At 44.4% G+C, this 17,607-nt stretch overlaps 1 protein-coding gene and 1 long non-coding RNA gene across 2 annotated transcripts; one reads left to right on the top strand and one right to left on the bottom strand.

Moving 5' to 3' along the window:
• Window positions 1-764: 764 nt before the first annotated feature.
• On the top strand, window positions 765-3,388 carry LOC102195732 (uncharacterized). The gene is made up of 2 exons (XR_001290538.1): window positions 765-3,222; window positions 3,328-3,388. It is a non-coding gene; the product is annotated as an uncharacterized LOC102195732 (long non-coding RNA).
• An 11,324-nt stretch (window positions 3,389-14,712) lies between these two features.
• s1pr4 (sphingosine-1-phosphate receptor 4) lies at window positions 14,713-17,133 on the bottom strand. Its single transcript, XM_005746802.1, has 2 exons — window positions 17,074-17,133; window positions 14,713-16,421 (listed from the first exon to the last, which is right to left on the bottom strand). The coding sequence occupies exon 2, from the start codon at window positions 16,267-16,269 to the stop codon at window positions 15,025-15,027; it is 1,245 nt and encodes a 414-aa protein (XP_005746859.1). The 5' UTR covers window positions 16,270-16,421; window positions 17,074-17,133; the 3' UTR covers window positions 14,713-15,024.
• Window positions 17,134-17,607: the final 474 nt, after the last annotated feature.

Below are 17,607 nucleotides of genomic sequence, written 5' to 3'. Positions count from 1 at the left end.
GAGACTCTGCCCTAACCTCCCCCTCAGTGCTGCTCAACAATCCTGTCATTATTTCTTCCCCACCAGGGTGGGCCTGGAATTTTCCCTGAAAAACAGCATAAACAAGAACAACAAAGGATAATAATACACGGTGACGCTATCATTTTGCAAGAATAATAAAAAAAATGTTAAAAAAACAAGACAAAAAAACTTTTTTCTTCTCCTGTGTCTCGTAATCTGCACTTGGGGGGGGGGGGACCAAACCCTCCAGTTTAATTGGACACAAAGCAGAACCGAGTCACTTTACTGTACTTGTTGTTGTTCTGTTTAAAAAGGAGCAGATTTCCTTCTGGTGCCTGTTATCCTGAGCTGACATTTCACGGTGTGTATACTGACTCCAGGAGGACCAAACGCTCTGCGCTGCCTTTGCCATTTCAAACAAGCGATGTTTTATTTTTGCCCTCCAGTTCCTTTAAACAAACTGACCAGGTAGCTGGCTCTGCATGTTCCGACTAGTCTCCACATCTGCTGCTTCCTGCTGATCTGTGCAGCAGAAAGTCTGCAGAGTCATTCCTCTCACCCCGCAAATGTAATCTTTATTTCTTTGTCACAGATAAGCTGCATCATCTGTCACTCCAGGGTTACAAAAGCAAGATGAAGCGAATCACAGATTATCAGATCAGTTCAAGCTCTGATATACAGTTTTTATTCCCCAGGAGTATCTCAAATCTTCTTTTTTTCCCCTTTCTCCACCTTTCTTTTAGGTCACAGGTGCTTCACAGCTGCTGTGGGAAAAAGGCATCTGGAGCCCACGAGGACGTAACCTTACAAAGGGCAGGGGAGGGCGGATGCAGCCTCTCTATCTCGGCTGTGGTGGGGAGGGTTCCTGGCACCGTGATTTGATGCACAAAGAGAAACAAAAATCACATTGCCAGGGATTTCCACTCCTTCACAGCTCAGCTGGTGACCCACCGCACTGTTTCCATCGCGGGTTGCTTTTGTGTAGCCGTCCTAGCTGCTCTGATTGGATTCAGTTGATTTCTGATGCTGGATGTTGCTATGGAGTCAAATATGGGTGAAGTTAGATACGGCGATCAACTCTCAGCAGACTTCTCACAAGGAGAGCTGTGACATAGCACAGAAAGTGTCGAAACGCTCACGAGGCTGCCGTTAAACGTGCAGCTGTCTGAAATTCAAACTCTTCACACGTCTCGTCTTTCAAGTATGACAGGAAGTTGATGTAAATGCACGTGAGGGCCGTGCAGCTTTACGTGATAGAACTAACTTTTGGAGTCAGCTCACGTTTCAGCTCTCGGATTTTAGATTTAAACACACAGGGAAGCGGCCCTGATCCTACACCGGCAGCACGCTCCGAAACACGAAAGCGAACCTCAACATCCGAAGCACCGCAGGCGCTAAAGCCACCAACTTTACCGGTGAGCAGTCACGTAAAGGTCTGCGTGAGGCTCTGGTCCCTCGAAAGCCTGCCACCCACTTGCTAAAGGCACAGAGCTTAGCTAATTGGTGAGCATTGATCCCTGCTATGTGTTGTTCACAGTGGCTAAGTTCAGTGCCTGAGGTGAAATAGTGGATTCGACGTTGGGGGATTTGTTCCGCTGAATGGAAAGAACCTGATGATCTCGGATATGAGGAAAGAAGGAGGGAGGAGAAGGGGGGAGAGATTAGGTGGGAAAGGGAGAAGCTCGGCTCACGGCTCTAATGTGGGCTCACCTGCTTCTGTGGACCAAAGGCAGCGTGCTTGTGCAATATGGTCCAGAGGTGAGACAAGCTGTACTGTTTCTTCATTTGCCTGCAGCAACAACTGTCTTCTTACCTCTAACATCTGGCAAGAATCATGGTGCATGCCAAATATATTTGAAATTGTTTGAGCGAGGCCATGTGACCCAGGTTTAATGTGTTCTTGCAAATGCCTCAGATTGCATCTGGATTAGGAATGTGGTGCTAAATGTCAACTGTACCTGGGCGTGCCACTTCACGTCCGACTGAGGTAGCTTAGGACGTCAGTGCCAGTGTTTAGCACTAACCTTCCCACACTTTATCACCCGTAGCTGAAAGTCTCCCAGCTTTTCCTACGATAAACTAGCTGATTGATTTCATGTTGGTCTGAGCTGTCGCTTAATTTTTCTTGGGTGGATTTTTAGCAAATTAACACCAGTGCAAACTAAGAAGTAAAACCCTTTTTTCCTGAAATAAAAGTGTCTTAAGTGATCACAAATTCTCCCACTGCTCTCTGTGAGCTGCGTGACTGCAGTAAATTTGCCTAATGCTGCGTAATTCACCCCGAACTTGGTGCTGCTGTTCTAACGCTGCGTGCTGCAATGATGTGAGCAAAAATAAGCTGCAGCACTCACAGTTGTTTCTGGGCTATGCCCTCCTGTGCCTACTGAACTGGTATCAGTGTTATACCTGAAAACTGGCTCAGTTCAGCAGGAACAGGAGTGGAGCCTACAGACACGCGACAGCTTCGAGCGACAGCAGCGAGACCGAGATTCAGCTGTTGTTGGTTGCTGTGTCAAACTGACGTGATGCTCGCCTCGAGTCAAAGGCGGTGATGAAATCCAAACCAGAGTCCCCGAACCTGTCAGACTGAAGCTTGACGTCTCCGTGGAAGTGCGTCCCGACTTAGACGACTGTGCTTTCCTTCGTCGACGTGTAAATGTTTCATGAGCCGATGGGTTGGTGTTTGTGAATACTCGTGCATGCTAATGAACCCAATCCTGTTGTTCTGTTCAACCTTCATCTTTCTCCTGCATTCTCCTCCTGAGACGCCTGCAGACACGCCCCTCGAGCTTCACCTGTGTCGTCTCTCTGTCTGTGCCGTCAAAGGCCAGGCTGAGACTAGGGCTCATTGTGAGCTAATCCCAGTGAAATGTCTGCTATGTCTGTGCAATGGATTTCAACCAGCAGCCCCACATTGTGAGCGAATGGGAGTGTGTGGAGCCACAAAAGGAAAAGTGCTTGAAAATTTCATATCCAGAGGAAAGTGGAAGCTCATCAGTAAGCGTGATGAATTTGCTCTTATCTGGCACCTCCACTGATCCTGGCTGCCGCCATAAAATTATGTTTCCATTACTTGAAATTTCTGCAGATAAATGTTCCATTCAGACCTGGAGGAGATTACCCAGTGAAAAGGTTAGAGAGGGGTTTCTCTCTATCGGTGATGCCGACTTCAGGGCATTGTTTCAGCCAGGTGGTACCACTGACAAGTTGGCTATGATTTGTGTAGGTGTTCAATTGAACAAAGTGTTGAGTAGAAATGGTGCATGAAGTGCATTCTTCTAAATGTCAGCATGTTCATTTAATGCATGATTTATTCTGATGTTGCAGGTGTTTCGTTCCAGCACAAACCCAGCACTGACTGAATGCAATAAAGTTTAAATGAGCCTGAGAAAGAATTCTGGCATTGCTTTATTTCTATTCAGTGTCAAAAGATAACATCGCTTATCCCCGGGTACAAAAAGCATGTTGCAGCAGGAAAGAACAAAGACGAAGACAATAGCGGCAATCGGGAAAGAGGCGAGGCCTAAGCCTAACGGATGACAAGAAGAGGTTAATGGAAGATAATTACAGAGTTTTTAAAACAAAGAAAATAAAAATGACGCACAATGTTTGGATCAAAATTATTTCTGAATGACTGTGAATATGAAAGATATCATAGTCACGCTGATGCTTCTGAGCATTTTAACCACGTTGGGTTTTATAGAGAGAAAAGTGACCAAATTCTAGCAAGATGGCGAATTTTTAAGTTATTAGCTGATGATAGCATCACATGGATATCTGCTACTTAGTCCTGAGTAACGTACAAATATAACACAAGCATAAAAAGTGCAGTATAGGCTTCAGCACAGCAAAGCACCGACACCACAAACACGGTGATAATGCCTCTGGCTCCAGCCTCCTGTGTCAGCGTCGACCTGTCAGTCAAAGCAGGCCTTCCCTCAGTAATGCATGCCTTTAAAGCTTAAAAGTGTAGATCATAAAAAATATAGCTGGTCTTGTATCAGGCTGTAAGACATTTGAGTTTCCTTTCAGCCTCAAGCGGTTGTTGGAGGAACTTTTTGCCACTTCAGCACAGATATTATTTTTGTTGACACCCGGCCTTAATCTTACGCCGCTGAGTCTCCCACTCGTTCTTCTTCCTCATCAAATTGCCATGCCAGCATTAACCCACAACGCACCTCCACCACTCACAGCTCCCAGAAAGCAACGGGCCGAAAGCAGACCACATCTGCTGCTCGCTTAAGAGCCACATATGGCCTTGACTCATGGGCTGGACTCGGGGTGAGTGTAGCTGTGTCACATAAGCCACAGCTTCACCTTATGTGGTCCAGATGTCAGGTGTGTCCTGACATTTGAGCCACATCTGTCCCACGCAACATTTTCCATCGTCGTGACGGCGTAGCGAGTGCCAGAAGTCACACGAACGTGTCTGCTGATTCAGTCAGAGGGTCAGAAATGTTATTCCTGTGGTGGAGCCATGAGTCGCACGCCTGAAGCAGAGATGTGTTAGTGCTCACCGAGGCCTGTGAATGAATCCACCTTTAGTGATTCAACGCTGTGTTTAGGTTGTGAATACAAACGTCGTCAGTAATCATTTTTAAACAGTGCCGAGCTTTTAAACAGAGGAGAGATTCTTGATTTCGCCGTCTCAGGAAACACAGTTTAAATGTAAAGTTGACTTAATAAATAACATGCTGTAAAAACAACAGCTTACATTTTAGCTCATCTTCTGTTACAACTTCCAGGCTTTTTACATTTCACATCAGTCCAGGTTCAACTTTCCGTCTGAATTAAAGCGAGTTAAAACGGCTGCTTCAAAATGAAAAACATGAAAACACACAGGAAGTCTCCGGCACCCAGACCGAAGCCGCCAGCTCTCCTCTTAGTCTCCATAGCAATGTCAATATCCCTTTTATCTTCAGGCCTCAAAGGCTGACCAGATTTCATGATGTGGCTGCTTTATTGAGCCTGATCTACTTTTCTTGCCGCCTTCGCCATTCAATCAGCGTCTGTGTGGTTCTGGCCCATGGCTGCGAGCGCGGCTGGGTAATTTGGTTTAAAGCTGAGCAGGAACATCTGTTCTACAAAGCTTTAGCTCCTTCCGTTCCTCGGGCCTCATGGAAACAAACGACGCCAGCGGTCAGCTCGCTGCTACGTAACATCAAACCTGCAAGTCACCGCTCGGAGCCTCAACCCTCTCGTGAGATGAGAGAGTGACGATTCTTTGAAACACGACACCCAAATCTATGAAGCCGCGTAGGATTTATTGTTCGACTGACTAAAAACGCTTCATTGTTTTCACATGTGCCACAGACAAAGGGACACTCAGAACACGTCTATTATGGAGCTGCAGCGCGTGCACGGTTACAAACATGTCTATCACGGATGTAAGTCCATAAAAATGAGCATACTTGTGCAGGACGTCAGCCACCTTACAACCAGTGCTGGGGTTGTTAACGCAGGATGTTTCTCGATTACTCAGCGCAGAGAATCGTTTGCTGCACTACTCGTTACATTTCGTTTGACGTTACTCCATAAAACGGCCTTTGCGTTAGCGTGCAGTTTGTGTGGACGCTTGTAAAGTTGCGTTAGCAGCATAGCATGGCTGCTTATTAATTTCACCATTGTACTTTTGTCCTTTCATGCACTAAAACCAAAGTAATGCTCATATCTCCACTTGTCAAAGCTGTCGACCACTAAACCATTTCCTTCTTCGTGTGCACCAGACTGACTCTGCTTTATTTCCATTTTTTAATCCCCGTCCAGTCAGCTGACTGCAAGTTTTCACAGATCTTCAAAGCAGCCAAGGCAACAAGTTCACTGCACGTGTGCTTTCCACCATTTTCCTCAGTCTGACTGTAGTCCTAGTCTAAAAGTAAGCTTTGCTGTCAGGAAGCCAGATATACAGAAACGTTGTGTACAAGTGGTTTATGTAACTGTAACTGACCTCTGACCCTAAGTAGCGATCCTCCTCTCACAGTCGTCACATATGCACCTTTGTTTAAGGCATTAAACTCTGCACACGATTAACTCTGTAGTATCGTGTGCAGAGTTAATATTGTAAAGGAGGGGTGTTGTGAGCCAACCACAACATTTTCCTAAACCAAACCAAACAGCAGGACAGCAGAAGTTAATGTCACGTACGAGAAGGGCGACACAAAACTCAACATGAGCAACTTGCGACTCGCACGTCTGTGCATCTACGTAAGGTTCTCGAGTCAGCCTGTCAGAAGCTAAAGATTAGGATAAGGTTGCCTCCCTTCACAAGATTAATCCATGCTTACCTAGTTCTTTAAGTGTGAGCCTTTGTGAGCGTCTACATGCGACGAGTTGGTTGCTGTGAGAAACTCACAGAGAAACTCAAAGCCTGTGAAACCACTTTGGCATAAGAGCAGTATCTGTGCCAGCGTGTAGCTCATATCCAAGGTTTTTGGATGGTGTTTGGAGTACCACGATATGTAGATCACACACTGATGAGGAGGAGGAATTGCAAGCCTCATCATCAAATCAGTATTTGCCTAAATCTGCTGCATTAGAGCAAAAATGGTAGCTATTCAGCGATGGATCGCTAAGGTTACCTACTCGACATCGACATGTTGAGCACGTTAGCCTCACTAAGCCTCAGATTGTTTTCCACATTTCCAAAGGAGTCTCCCGCAGAGCCCTCTTCACGTCCTCTCTTTGGAAACTTTAGGAAACCGAAGCCAAATCATCACCCTTGGAACATCTTGCACAGCACAATTAGTTAAGTGGTCACGCTACTCCGCCACAGCACAGCGAGGCCGAGAGAGAGGATTAAGAAAAGGGAGTAAACACGCTCACATATATTCCCAAGGTTGACGACAAAGTCAGCGCAGATGGCCGACATCCAGCACCTGAAGAGAGAACGGTTGTCTTTGGTCATTTTATTCCACACTAAACAAAGAAGGAAATTTTTGTCTGAAATTATCAAATTAAAAAGAAAAAAAGTTGCTTAATAATTGCCTCTGTGTTGTCAGTGTGTGTGTCTGCATTCATTCATATCTCATAACCTGGAGCCAGTCTCCTTTGTGTCCAGCTATCCAGAGTCTGATAAAGAGGAAACAGCTGGTCTCGGAGCACCGTCCACATGTTGCCCATATTGGCATCAGATTAGATCTCTCCACAATGGCCTTTTCTCTTACTTATTATTTTGTTATGATACAGCGGAAAATGCAGAATGAAGACAACATGCAGCGCATTCCCCTATAATTAGGAAGCAACTGAACACAATTTGTTGTTTAGGCGTCTCTTTGTTCTCCCTTGTTCCTCTTCGTCTGCTTTCTTTCCCAGTTTATAGTGTGTGGATGAGCTACAGTATGTTTGTGCACAGCTACAGACATGATTCATTAAAAAAAGAAAGAAAGTTGAGCGCATTATCATTGCAAGATCCAAAAGTGTTCCCGGATTCCTCCGAAAAGAATTCCTCAGCCAGGTGCAGTCAACAGAAACCACCATGTGAGGATAAAGAGGGCTGTATGCAAATGTTTGAGTTTTTCCATCCGGACATGCAAAGAATACGCCCGTCGTCTTTGTTCTACTTGTTGACATGCCAAAAGGAAAATGGCAAGCACCACTGATTGATTGGGTGTAATTATAACCCCGACACTGGATATTTGCACAGCCATTGTTGATGTCTGGCTGCTGAATTGTAAGCAAAATTCTAAATAAATGGGATTCTTACTCCTATAGGGAGGCGTTTATCCCTATAGGAGAGGGCCTAAAGTTCCCTATTGCTGCCAGGTGTGTGTGTGTGTGTGTGTGTGTGTGTGTGTGTGTGTGTGTGTGTGTGTGTGTGTGTGTGTGAAGACGACCAGATACCGACTGTCTGGCCATTACTGATGTCAGCTCCGCTCTAAGAACTATACATGAATGTTCTGGCGTGCACAAGCACCTGCTTTGGCGGAGTGATATTTCCATAGTGCACGCTTGCACACAAAAGAGACCTGCTGCATGAAATAAATGGCGGGAACGTGCTGTGTGTCGGTTTATCAAAGGTTACTTAAACAGCAGCCACGTCTGTTACATGAAGTCATTATTACATTTATGTATAACACAGTTATGCGTCTAACCAGTGTTGCCAACTTAGCGACTTTGTCGCTATATTTAGCGAGTTTTCAGACCCCTTAGCGACTTTTTTTCTAAAAGAAAAAGTCGCTAAAAAAGACGTGGAAGCGCGTATCGCTTTTACTCTCAACAAGCAGCGGGTGCTGTAACGCAGTCAGTTCTTCTTTTACTCTTATGCTGTTTTGTGGATCACAAGGTTTAAAACTACTTATAAACACACACACACAGTAACTCCACCAGAGCGCCTATTTCGGGTCACTTTTGCCGGTCCAAGCCCGGGTAAAGGAGCAGGGTTGGAATTGTGACATTAAAAAAAACAATAATTGCTAAAAGAAATTTAATTTGTAGTTCTAAATAAACTCTAACTGCATTTAGGACGTTTTTTACTCACTTTATGTCTCTTCCACGATGTTATTTCTCTCTCCAACAACATGGGTTACAATTAGATTAGCATGACCAATTATGCAAATTAGGCGATGACGTCATTTAGCGACTTCTAGCGACTTTTAGGACAGCCAATAGCGATTTTCCTTACTGAGGCGTTGGCAACACTGCGTCTAACAGTTCCTGGCTCATACTGAACGTTACTGAAGTCATGTAGTTTTATGATCTTATTGCAGCTACATTGTAACTGAACCGCAGCTAACAGCTGCAAAAAGATTGTCCTCGATTCCCGTGAAGAAGAGAACATCCCACGATTCAACAGTTTGCAGAACCACATGTAGCAGCGGTAAGCTGAGGCCATCATTATCAGTCACTTGTCTTCAGTGTTGGGAAGGTTACTTTTAAAATGTATTCCACTACAGATTACAGATTACATGCCCCAAAATGTATTTTGTAACGTATTCTGAATACGTTACTCAATGAGAGTGTCTGTTTTCTTGTGAAAGCCTGCATGCGCTTGTACCAATTGCCACTGGTAGCTACAATCCTTTGAGGTTTTGACGTCACATTTTCGAGCTTACTTACAACTGGGCTCGTCTTTTTAGCTGCAGTGGTTATTATTATATTTACATGCTTCCATCTCCCGTTTCTACGGAGCCCTGCAGGGGACATGGGAGAAAAACAATTAAGACGGACTCACTTACCACACTGGCTCTTAGTTTCATACGTCTCTGTTTTGCGAGATCTCGCAAAAGTCCGTCTTAATTGTTTTTTTCTCCCATGTCCTCTGCGGGGCTCCGTACGTTTCTGCTCGGTGACAACTTAAACAATTTTTTGAATAATAATTTTTAAAAATATTTCTTCACGTCATGCGGTTCGCAAGTAGAGGTGATTCAAACACAGGCATAGAGCCTCTTAATGGGTGCTTTGTTTGGGTTTCCACCGGCGTTGAATTACCCAAAATAGAGACGGGACAGCCTAACATATGAAACAGGAAAAGACCGCCGTGTGATCCCTTTATTTCAAGAAAGTAACTGTATTCTGAATACCACCTTTTTAAATGGCAACTGTAACTGACTTTGGCAGCGCTGCTTCGCTTCATTGAGGTTTGTGGGCATTTGCACAGCTCATTTCAACCTGGCTGCTGTCAGGACTTTGACAGGGTCATTGCAGCACCTCGATTCTTCTTTTTTCAGTTATTCTGGTGTCGATTTGCTGCTGTGATGATCATTGTCCTGTTGTGTGACCCAAATTTGGGCTAAGCTTTAGCTGTCATACCCATGACCTCACATGCGATGTACTTTGCTATATAAAGGAGTTTATGGTTAACTCAGTGATTGTAAGGTGGCCAGCTCCTCCACCCTCCTCCTTTGGACATCCCATTTCATTAGGAGCAGCTGACTGAAGCAGTCAGGGTGTGTTTAGTTTATCCTGTAAAAACTTTCTTTTCACAGTGCAAATACATGCACTTTGACAATCCATCAAGCACAGCAGACAGGCATGCTGCTTTCAGGGATGCTGTGTTTGTAGCTGAATATCTCCTTTGTACTGGTTGGTGTGTGGATGCGGAGCTGGGAGCTTTCAGACCGTGTGGCACAAAGATCCAGTGGAACGAACATAGAAACTCTTTTGAATCATAAAAATGATTGAAGCCATAATAAATGATAAGAATATTTTAGAAAGTGTGTCACAGATAAAGGAAACGCTATAGGCACCATAAACCCAGATAGAGCCATTAAAAAGTATTCCTCTATAAAGTATAATGGGCACATAAATGATTTCGGTGCAGCATGTGCGATACTCCAGCCACTGTCTCCTGTTCTAAAATGACTTACAGTTTATTTGTCAGCAATAAAGCTCAAACTGCTCTGATGTGAGTACAGAAGTGGGTTAAAAAAGCTGAACGTGTTCTGCTGCTTAAATCGTCTGCCAGGTTGCGATTATGCAAATGTGTTACGATAGCAAAACAATGAGACAGTTCGACCGTCTCCAACTGGATTATCTGGAGTATTCTGATGTGATTTCCCTCCATATTCAGCCAGAAGGAAACAGAACAAGATTTTGTGGGTGTGCATGACAACATATCAGCACAACAGGAATGATAATCCTTCCCCCTCTCAACAGTGAGTCAGTTCGTTCCTGTAATTTCAGACATTTATTACATTAGAGGCGGATCCCACCCTGTCTTTAAACAATGTGCAGTGCTTACATGCTGCTGTCTGGACCGAAGCATCAATACGTCCTCATGTTTCTCTGAACAGCAGTGAAATCATATCTCTGAAGATCCTTTTCTGTAGCTTTGAAACAGCTGCTACACGTTTTTTTTATCCATTATGGGCTGAAATACTTTGTGGTCAGTTTGTTCACAGTGATAAAAAGCTTTAGACACACTCCTGGAATTATCTGTGTCCCAACAACATATCGTTTATCGTTCTCCTTCAGCCTCAGAGCAGATCATTTGTTTGTGCCCTTAGTGAAATGCATCCTAAGATGTTTACTGAGTTGAAGGAAGGCAGAAAATTGACCTGGCCCTCAACTGATCACGTCCTTAAATCTTCTGAAAGCACCATCTGGTTTTAAACTCCAAACGAACGCGGCTGTAGGACGACAGAGAGAAACCGGACGGTGCAGAATGTGAACCTAAACTCTGACTTCATGTACAGATTGGGTTCATCGCACGAACACAAAGACCACCTCTGTTTCAGTCTCACTCACTGATCACTCTATTAGGTGCACCTTGCATGCGTTTGAGGACGGTGAGCTCATCGTCATGTTCAAGAAACCAGTCACATGGTGTGTTGTCCTGCAAGAAGCAGGTAAACAGGTGAACACCAGCAAAGTTACACAGGAAGGCTGTGACATTTAAACCATGCTCAGCTGATACTAAAGGGGTCCAGAAGTGTTGCTACAGACATGGATCCTTGCCTTTGTTACCTGGGCCAGCATGCACGCAGCTCTATCATCACTAGCTTAGCGTTAGCATGCTGTCAGAGCAGATGCTTGCAAAGAGTTGCATTCACTGTATAATGCAGTTATTTCTGTCCTGGGTGCAGTTTGCACTTTACCATCGTGCTCGTGTCCTTTTGTGAAATAAAAATAACAGTAACGTCCACATTTCCTCCCCTCGAAAGCTGCACCACTCCACCAGTTTATTTTTATTTATTATTATTATCATTATTTGTTTTTATTTGTTTGGCATGGACTTGCTGCCATGTCATTGGCCGATAGTGTATGCTGCTGTTTTTCAGGACTGAACTAAACTCCAAACTTTGTCTTGCTGGGGCAGAATGCATGAACTGTGCATTTCACCATGTTTGGGCAAAAATGCAGGACTGGTTTAAGAGTCGATAAAGATATTTTGGATGATATGAAACTGGACTGATCTGCAACGTATCTTAAAAAGCGCTGACCTAGTGGAGCATGCTGCACACTTCTTAGATCCACCCTTGAATTCTATATATGACCTGTGACTCACTTTCAGAAGACGGGCCTTTGGGTGGAGTATTCCTTGATATTGATTTCTGTATTAGTCAGCCACGCATCTCTGCAAGGAAACTAGAAACGTGTCACAGAAATGACGTCAAGGCTGAAAATGAAAGACAGTTTATAAAACGGTGTCATTTCCCTTCAGCAGTACGGCTGTACGGACATGTAGCAGGATTGTCTTTACGAGCACATCCCGAGTGAGTTCCTGTTTTTCTTTTCTTTTCTGGGCTCTTCTTACACCCAGTCCTTCTGCACCACATGTGCCACCGAGTTGTCGCAGTGCTGATAGCAACCAATCACAAGCTCCCCCGTGTAGCTTTTTTGCCTCACCCGCTGCCTTCCCCTCTCCTCAGACAGTACATCATTAGCTGTCTGCTGAACACCTGGAGGCAAAGCCAGCAAGGTAATTATTGAGGGCATAGCCACGTCTGCACGCAACCGTCATTAACCCATCGTACCTCATTTAGAAGAGTGAAAAGGCCTTGTTGTTGTAAGAGGAGAACGAGAGAGCAGCAGCATGGATTGGTGATCAGCCCGTGACACGTTACAGAAATGATACAACAAATGTCTCTCAGGCTCGAGCTAATAAAGCCTGGAATTTGCTGTTGCTTTTTCATCAGGCAGCCAGACCTGGAGCCATGCCAGGACCAAGGATGAGGGAGTTTTATCCCCTGCACTTAACGGCAGAGATGCAGGATTTCATGAAGAGGGGGGAATCACACACACACACACACACACACACAACTAGCTATAACTTGCTCGGTTCCCCAGCCACAAAAACAAAGCAGACGAGAGAGCTTAGGGTATCTGTGCATGTTTAACCTTGAGCGTGTGCACGTGCATCTTTTATGTGCACGACTACATGTCATTATTTGTCATTTTACATTGATTTAACGCTGAATAATGAGCGTGTGTGTGTGTGTGTGTGTGTGTGTGTGTGTGTGTGTGTGTGTGTGTGTGTGCATGCTTCCTGCATATTTTGCCACAACACAATCACCTCAAGCTCTGCGTGGGCGAAAGCAGGATTCTTCCTTCCTCACCTTCACCACTACATTTCCAGTCGACGCTGACGAGCCCGTGCAGCTTTCAGATGTCATGAACGGGAATGCCTGCATGACAGACTGCCAGGAGCCTGGAACATCTCTGAAATCGTTATTGATAAGCAAATGTTTTTAACTTCAGGAAGTCGTGCCAGGTGTGTGAAACAAAGAAAGACGAGGCAATAACTCCTGATCGGCCTAATATCATGTGTTATAAGACTGAAGTCTCACCCAGCATGAAATGTCTTTGAAAGACCGTGTGCTGGTGCAGTAACTACTTCAGGTCATTATTAGACAATAGACAGAAAATCCCAGTATCATGTTTGAGCTTTTAAACACACTTCCTGGGGAGCCTAATGGAACTGAGGCTAACTCTCGGGGTATAAGGCTTTATCGCTCTGGCCTACGGGGACACTTTGAGGCATTTAATGTCTGCAAAATCTAGCTTGGAAATTCTAGGAAAGGGATTAAGCCTATTTGCCATCTTGCATAATCTTTTTTTTACCGCCAACACGGGTTTGTGACTCACTTACCACACTGGCTCTTATCAGTGCACCAATCCACTTGCAGTAATTTGTAATAATCCATCGTTCCTGTTTCAATAAGTCGTTCACTTTCTAACGCTGTACCCGTTTCATTTTTAAAGAGGTTTTTTAAATGCAATTTTCGTTTTAGCGTTGCAGGCAGACGGGACATGCTTCCCAGCTGCACCAAGAATGTCATTTTCGTGCAACAGTTGAGTCACAGCGTGATGACTGCATGTAGTCTGTGCCTGCTCAAACAACACCAGCCTTCAAACGATTAGCAGAGAATTGCTTGATAAATAATAACTGGAGATGCTTCTTTCCTGGTCATTAACTTTAGGAGGACTTATCATGTAAACAGGTCTTTCTTTTAGGATATACTTCAAAAACCTGAGAGAATTAACCATGATCTTATATTAAGAGTGGGAACTTCCAAATCTTTTGAACCACAGATCGCTTTGAGTTTTACAGCTAGTGAGAAACCCCCTGTCGCTTGGAGTGATCGCACTGATTCTTTTGTAAAAACAAATAAAGCACTTGCTGGCATGCTGCGCCTTTGCAGGACGGCAGACGACTACTTTTGATTTGTAAAAATACTTTCCTCCATCTCAGATCAGTGTGCGTCAGCAGGAGAAATACAGTACAGTACAGTAGCCTGTATAATTTAAGGGTACATACTATCTGCTGAACCTTATCTCCTCGTGCTGCCAGACAGTCATAATGAATTTATCAATTAGCCCTGGCTGTGTATGCCCTTGGGGCTGCAGTCCCAGCCCTCACCTCCTCCACTGAACTCCAATCAGTCATCCTGTCAGAAACGCAGGAAATGGCCTCTTGAAAAGCCTGTTAGGAAAAGCTTTTGAAACTACAGAAAGAAGCATTACATGTACAGCGACATGCCTGCAGAATACAGATTAAGCCTTCTTTAGGCAGACTAAAATAATCATTTAAACGAGCTGGAATTTGTATATTTGGTATATTTAGTAAATCTAGAATTGATATTAAGGTCTGTATAATGTCCGCTTTCAGTCTATGAAGGTTTAAGTGACACTGAATCATCTGATCATTTGCAGGAGGGGGTCAAAGCTCTGATGAGGTGCCTCCCTCCAGAGGTAAGCAGAGGTACTATCCTACTGAAAAGAGCAGGCACGCATGGATAAAGCAAAATAAACTTTATTTATATTTCTTACACAGAAGAAGTACAAAAAACAACTTAAACATCCATATTTTATATTCACATAAACAATAAGTGCAATAATAGAAAAGTACGGTGAATGTAAAATATCATTTACAGTTACAAAAGAATGCATTGTTATGCAAAAAAAATAACATTTCTTGTAACATTGTTGCAAACTGGAATATTTTGAGGATATTACTGGAGCGTTTAGTCAGCAGTGCATGTGCATTTCATGAAGCAGTGAACATTCAAACCAAAACTGTGAGGAAACGGTTAGATGTGTATCAGTGCACACAGGTTGGTTTACTTGGGAGGGGAACGTTGTGGTTTAACCACTTGAAACTGACAGGCAGCTGGTGGTGGTGCTCAGCCTATATTTTCTAGGTGCCCTGCGAGTTTTGCTTGGGGTGGATGGCGGGGAGGCCACACTCAGGTTCCTGACCTTATTAAAACTGTTCCTCAGACTGTCCCTCCTGCTCTCTGAGGTGCTGCTGGTCTCCTTTGATGTGAATGTGTCTGGGTGGCAGAAGCCAACCCTCAGGCAGCAGCAGCAGAGCAGCTCAGCGATGGCTTTTCTCATCTCGCTGCTGCCCAGGGCGTAGATGATGGGGTTCAGGCCCGAGTTGAAGACGGCCAGGGAGATGCAAAATTCAGCGCTGAACAGCAGTGCGCACTGGCGGGAGACACAGAAGAAATCTACCAGTAACAGCATGAAGAGCGGCCCCCAGCAGAGCATAAAGACCCCGACAATGGTGATAACAGTCTTCAGCAGAGCTAAGGAGCGCTTCCGACTGCGCTGGGGCGCTAGCTGAGCACTCTTGTGCACGTGGCAGTAGATGGCACCATACAGCACACCGATAGCCAGAAGGATGAGGAAAAAAATAATGAGAGAAAAAAAGATGTAAGTCTTGGAGTAGAGAGGAAGCAGGGTGGAGCATCCATCCAGGCTGCACACACAGTTCCAGCCCAGCAAGGGGAGAAAGCCAATAACCAGCGCCAAACCCCAACAAAGTGCCACCAAGCCATAGATTCGATAGTAGGTCTTTCTGGTTGACTTCTGGGGAAGTGGCTTCATCATAGTGGTGTAACGCTCCACAGCAATCAGCAGCAAACTGAATATGGAGGCTGCCAGGGCCACAAACAGCATGCCCTCTCTGAAGAGCCACAGAGCAGGCGTCAGGCGAAAGGTCTGGCTGCCAGACAAGCAAATGTTCACCAGGTAAGCGGCTCCGGTGAGGAGATCGCTGAGTGTGATGTTGGCAATGCAAACATATACCCAACGACGGCTGCGGCGGATGCGGGAGATGACGGCCACCAGCACCAGGAGATTCTCCAGGATGATGATAATGCTGAAGAACAGGAAGACGGCCACGGAGGCACTGATCTGGTTCTGGGAGTTCGCGATGGTCCTGTTCTGCAGACGGCCGGTGTAGTTGTAATGCCTCAGGATCACGTGGTTGATCCCAGTTGCAGCGCTGGTGGCATTTGGTGCCGTGCTGTTGCTCTGGTAGGTGGGTATGTTGTACATGTGAGGGCAGGAGGAAGGGGACGTGAGGGAGGCCAAGGCACACATGATGGGAAAACTGAGCCGGCCGGTCGGATGAAGGATTTGGGTGAGAACAGGCTGAACCGAGCTGCACGGGAATTAGTGCGAAACTCCTGTGAGTAAACAGGCTATGGGCGCACTCTAACCACTGGAGCTCGCTGCCTGTGAGCAACAAACACCTGAGAATAAAAGCAGAAGAAAACAAAGAAACAATAGTGATTTCTGTATGAAAATCAAAGCCATGAACGAAATTTCCCTCACTCTCAGTACTGCACTCTGAGACGCTTCATTGCAAAGTTTCAGTCAGTTTAAAAGGCCTCATTTAAATGTCTCCTGAACGCTACAGTCTCCACCTATCTGCGGTTAACACAGGATGAGTGAGAAATGGGGGCATTTAAATCACCACATGAAGGAAAAACATGGTTTTTCTTATCAAGAATGCAAAACAATAATTGCTTAAAATTCCCACGTTTAAAATGAGCAAAATTATAATAAATAATTACCAACAAAAAAAAGTTTTTTTTCTTTATATATATATATATGTGAATATATTCAAAAATATTTGAAGAAATGCAGCTTTGCCGTTGTGTTGAAATTATATTCAATAATATCTGAGTGGAAAAAATATATATTTGACTACATTTTACACCAAGTTTAATCTTTATAGCAAATGTTATAATTAATTAATTGACTGGCGTTTAATTGGAATTAATGTTTAAAAGTTATGGGTGTAAATTGATTTTTTTTTCCTGTTATAATATAAATTTGATTCGAATTGAATTTGACTTCACTGCAGAGCTGCAGTGAGGTGAAGGTGCAGTGAGTGCTTACCTCTGGCCGTTCTTGGTGATGCTGAGTGTGTGATAGTGCAGCTGCTGTCGCTGACTAAAGAGTTTTTTGCAGTACAGTCTTACTTACATGGGGAAGTAAGCCCGACACACCCAACACACACACACACACACACACATACACACATTCACACACACATTCACACATGCATATCAGAGAGGCTGCACATGTTCCATCACTGTGTAATGAGAAAAAACAAGTGATCATTTACTCGTCTCCAACATTTTTTTCTGGTTTATTAACCTTCTTATTTATTGTTTCCCAGGACGTCGCACATTGTTACCGCTACTGCCAATCAAATCTATTGCTTAAGTCACTCTGTGGCCTGTAACGGGAAAGACGGTTTCAAAACCCGTGCCAGTTGTAAACTAGTTGTAAATTTTTGCTATGCAATAAGGATATGGGGAAAGACCCACTTGCACTGGCCTCTTGCTGAGTTATGACAATTTCTTTTCTCAAATATAAGTAAGTAAAATAAAAGAGAAAATACAAGAGAAAAACAGGAACTCAGGTGCC

This window comes from Pundamilia nyererei, unplaced genomic scaffold (genome assembly GCF_000239375.1).
Source record: "Pundamilia nyererei isolate P.nyererei 1_Seehausen unplaced genomic scaffold, PunNye1.0 scaffold00183, whole genome shotgun sequence".
Lineage (NCBI taxonomy): Eukaryota > Metazoa > Chordata > Actinopteri > Cichliformes > Cichlidae > Pundamilia > Pundamilia nyererei.
This window is presented reverse-complemented; position numbering and strand designations above follow the sequence as displayed.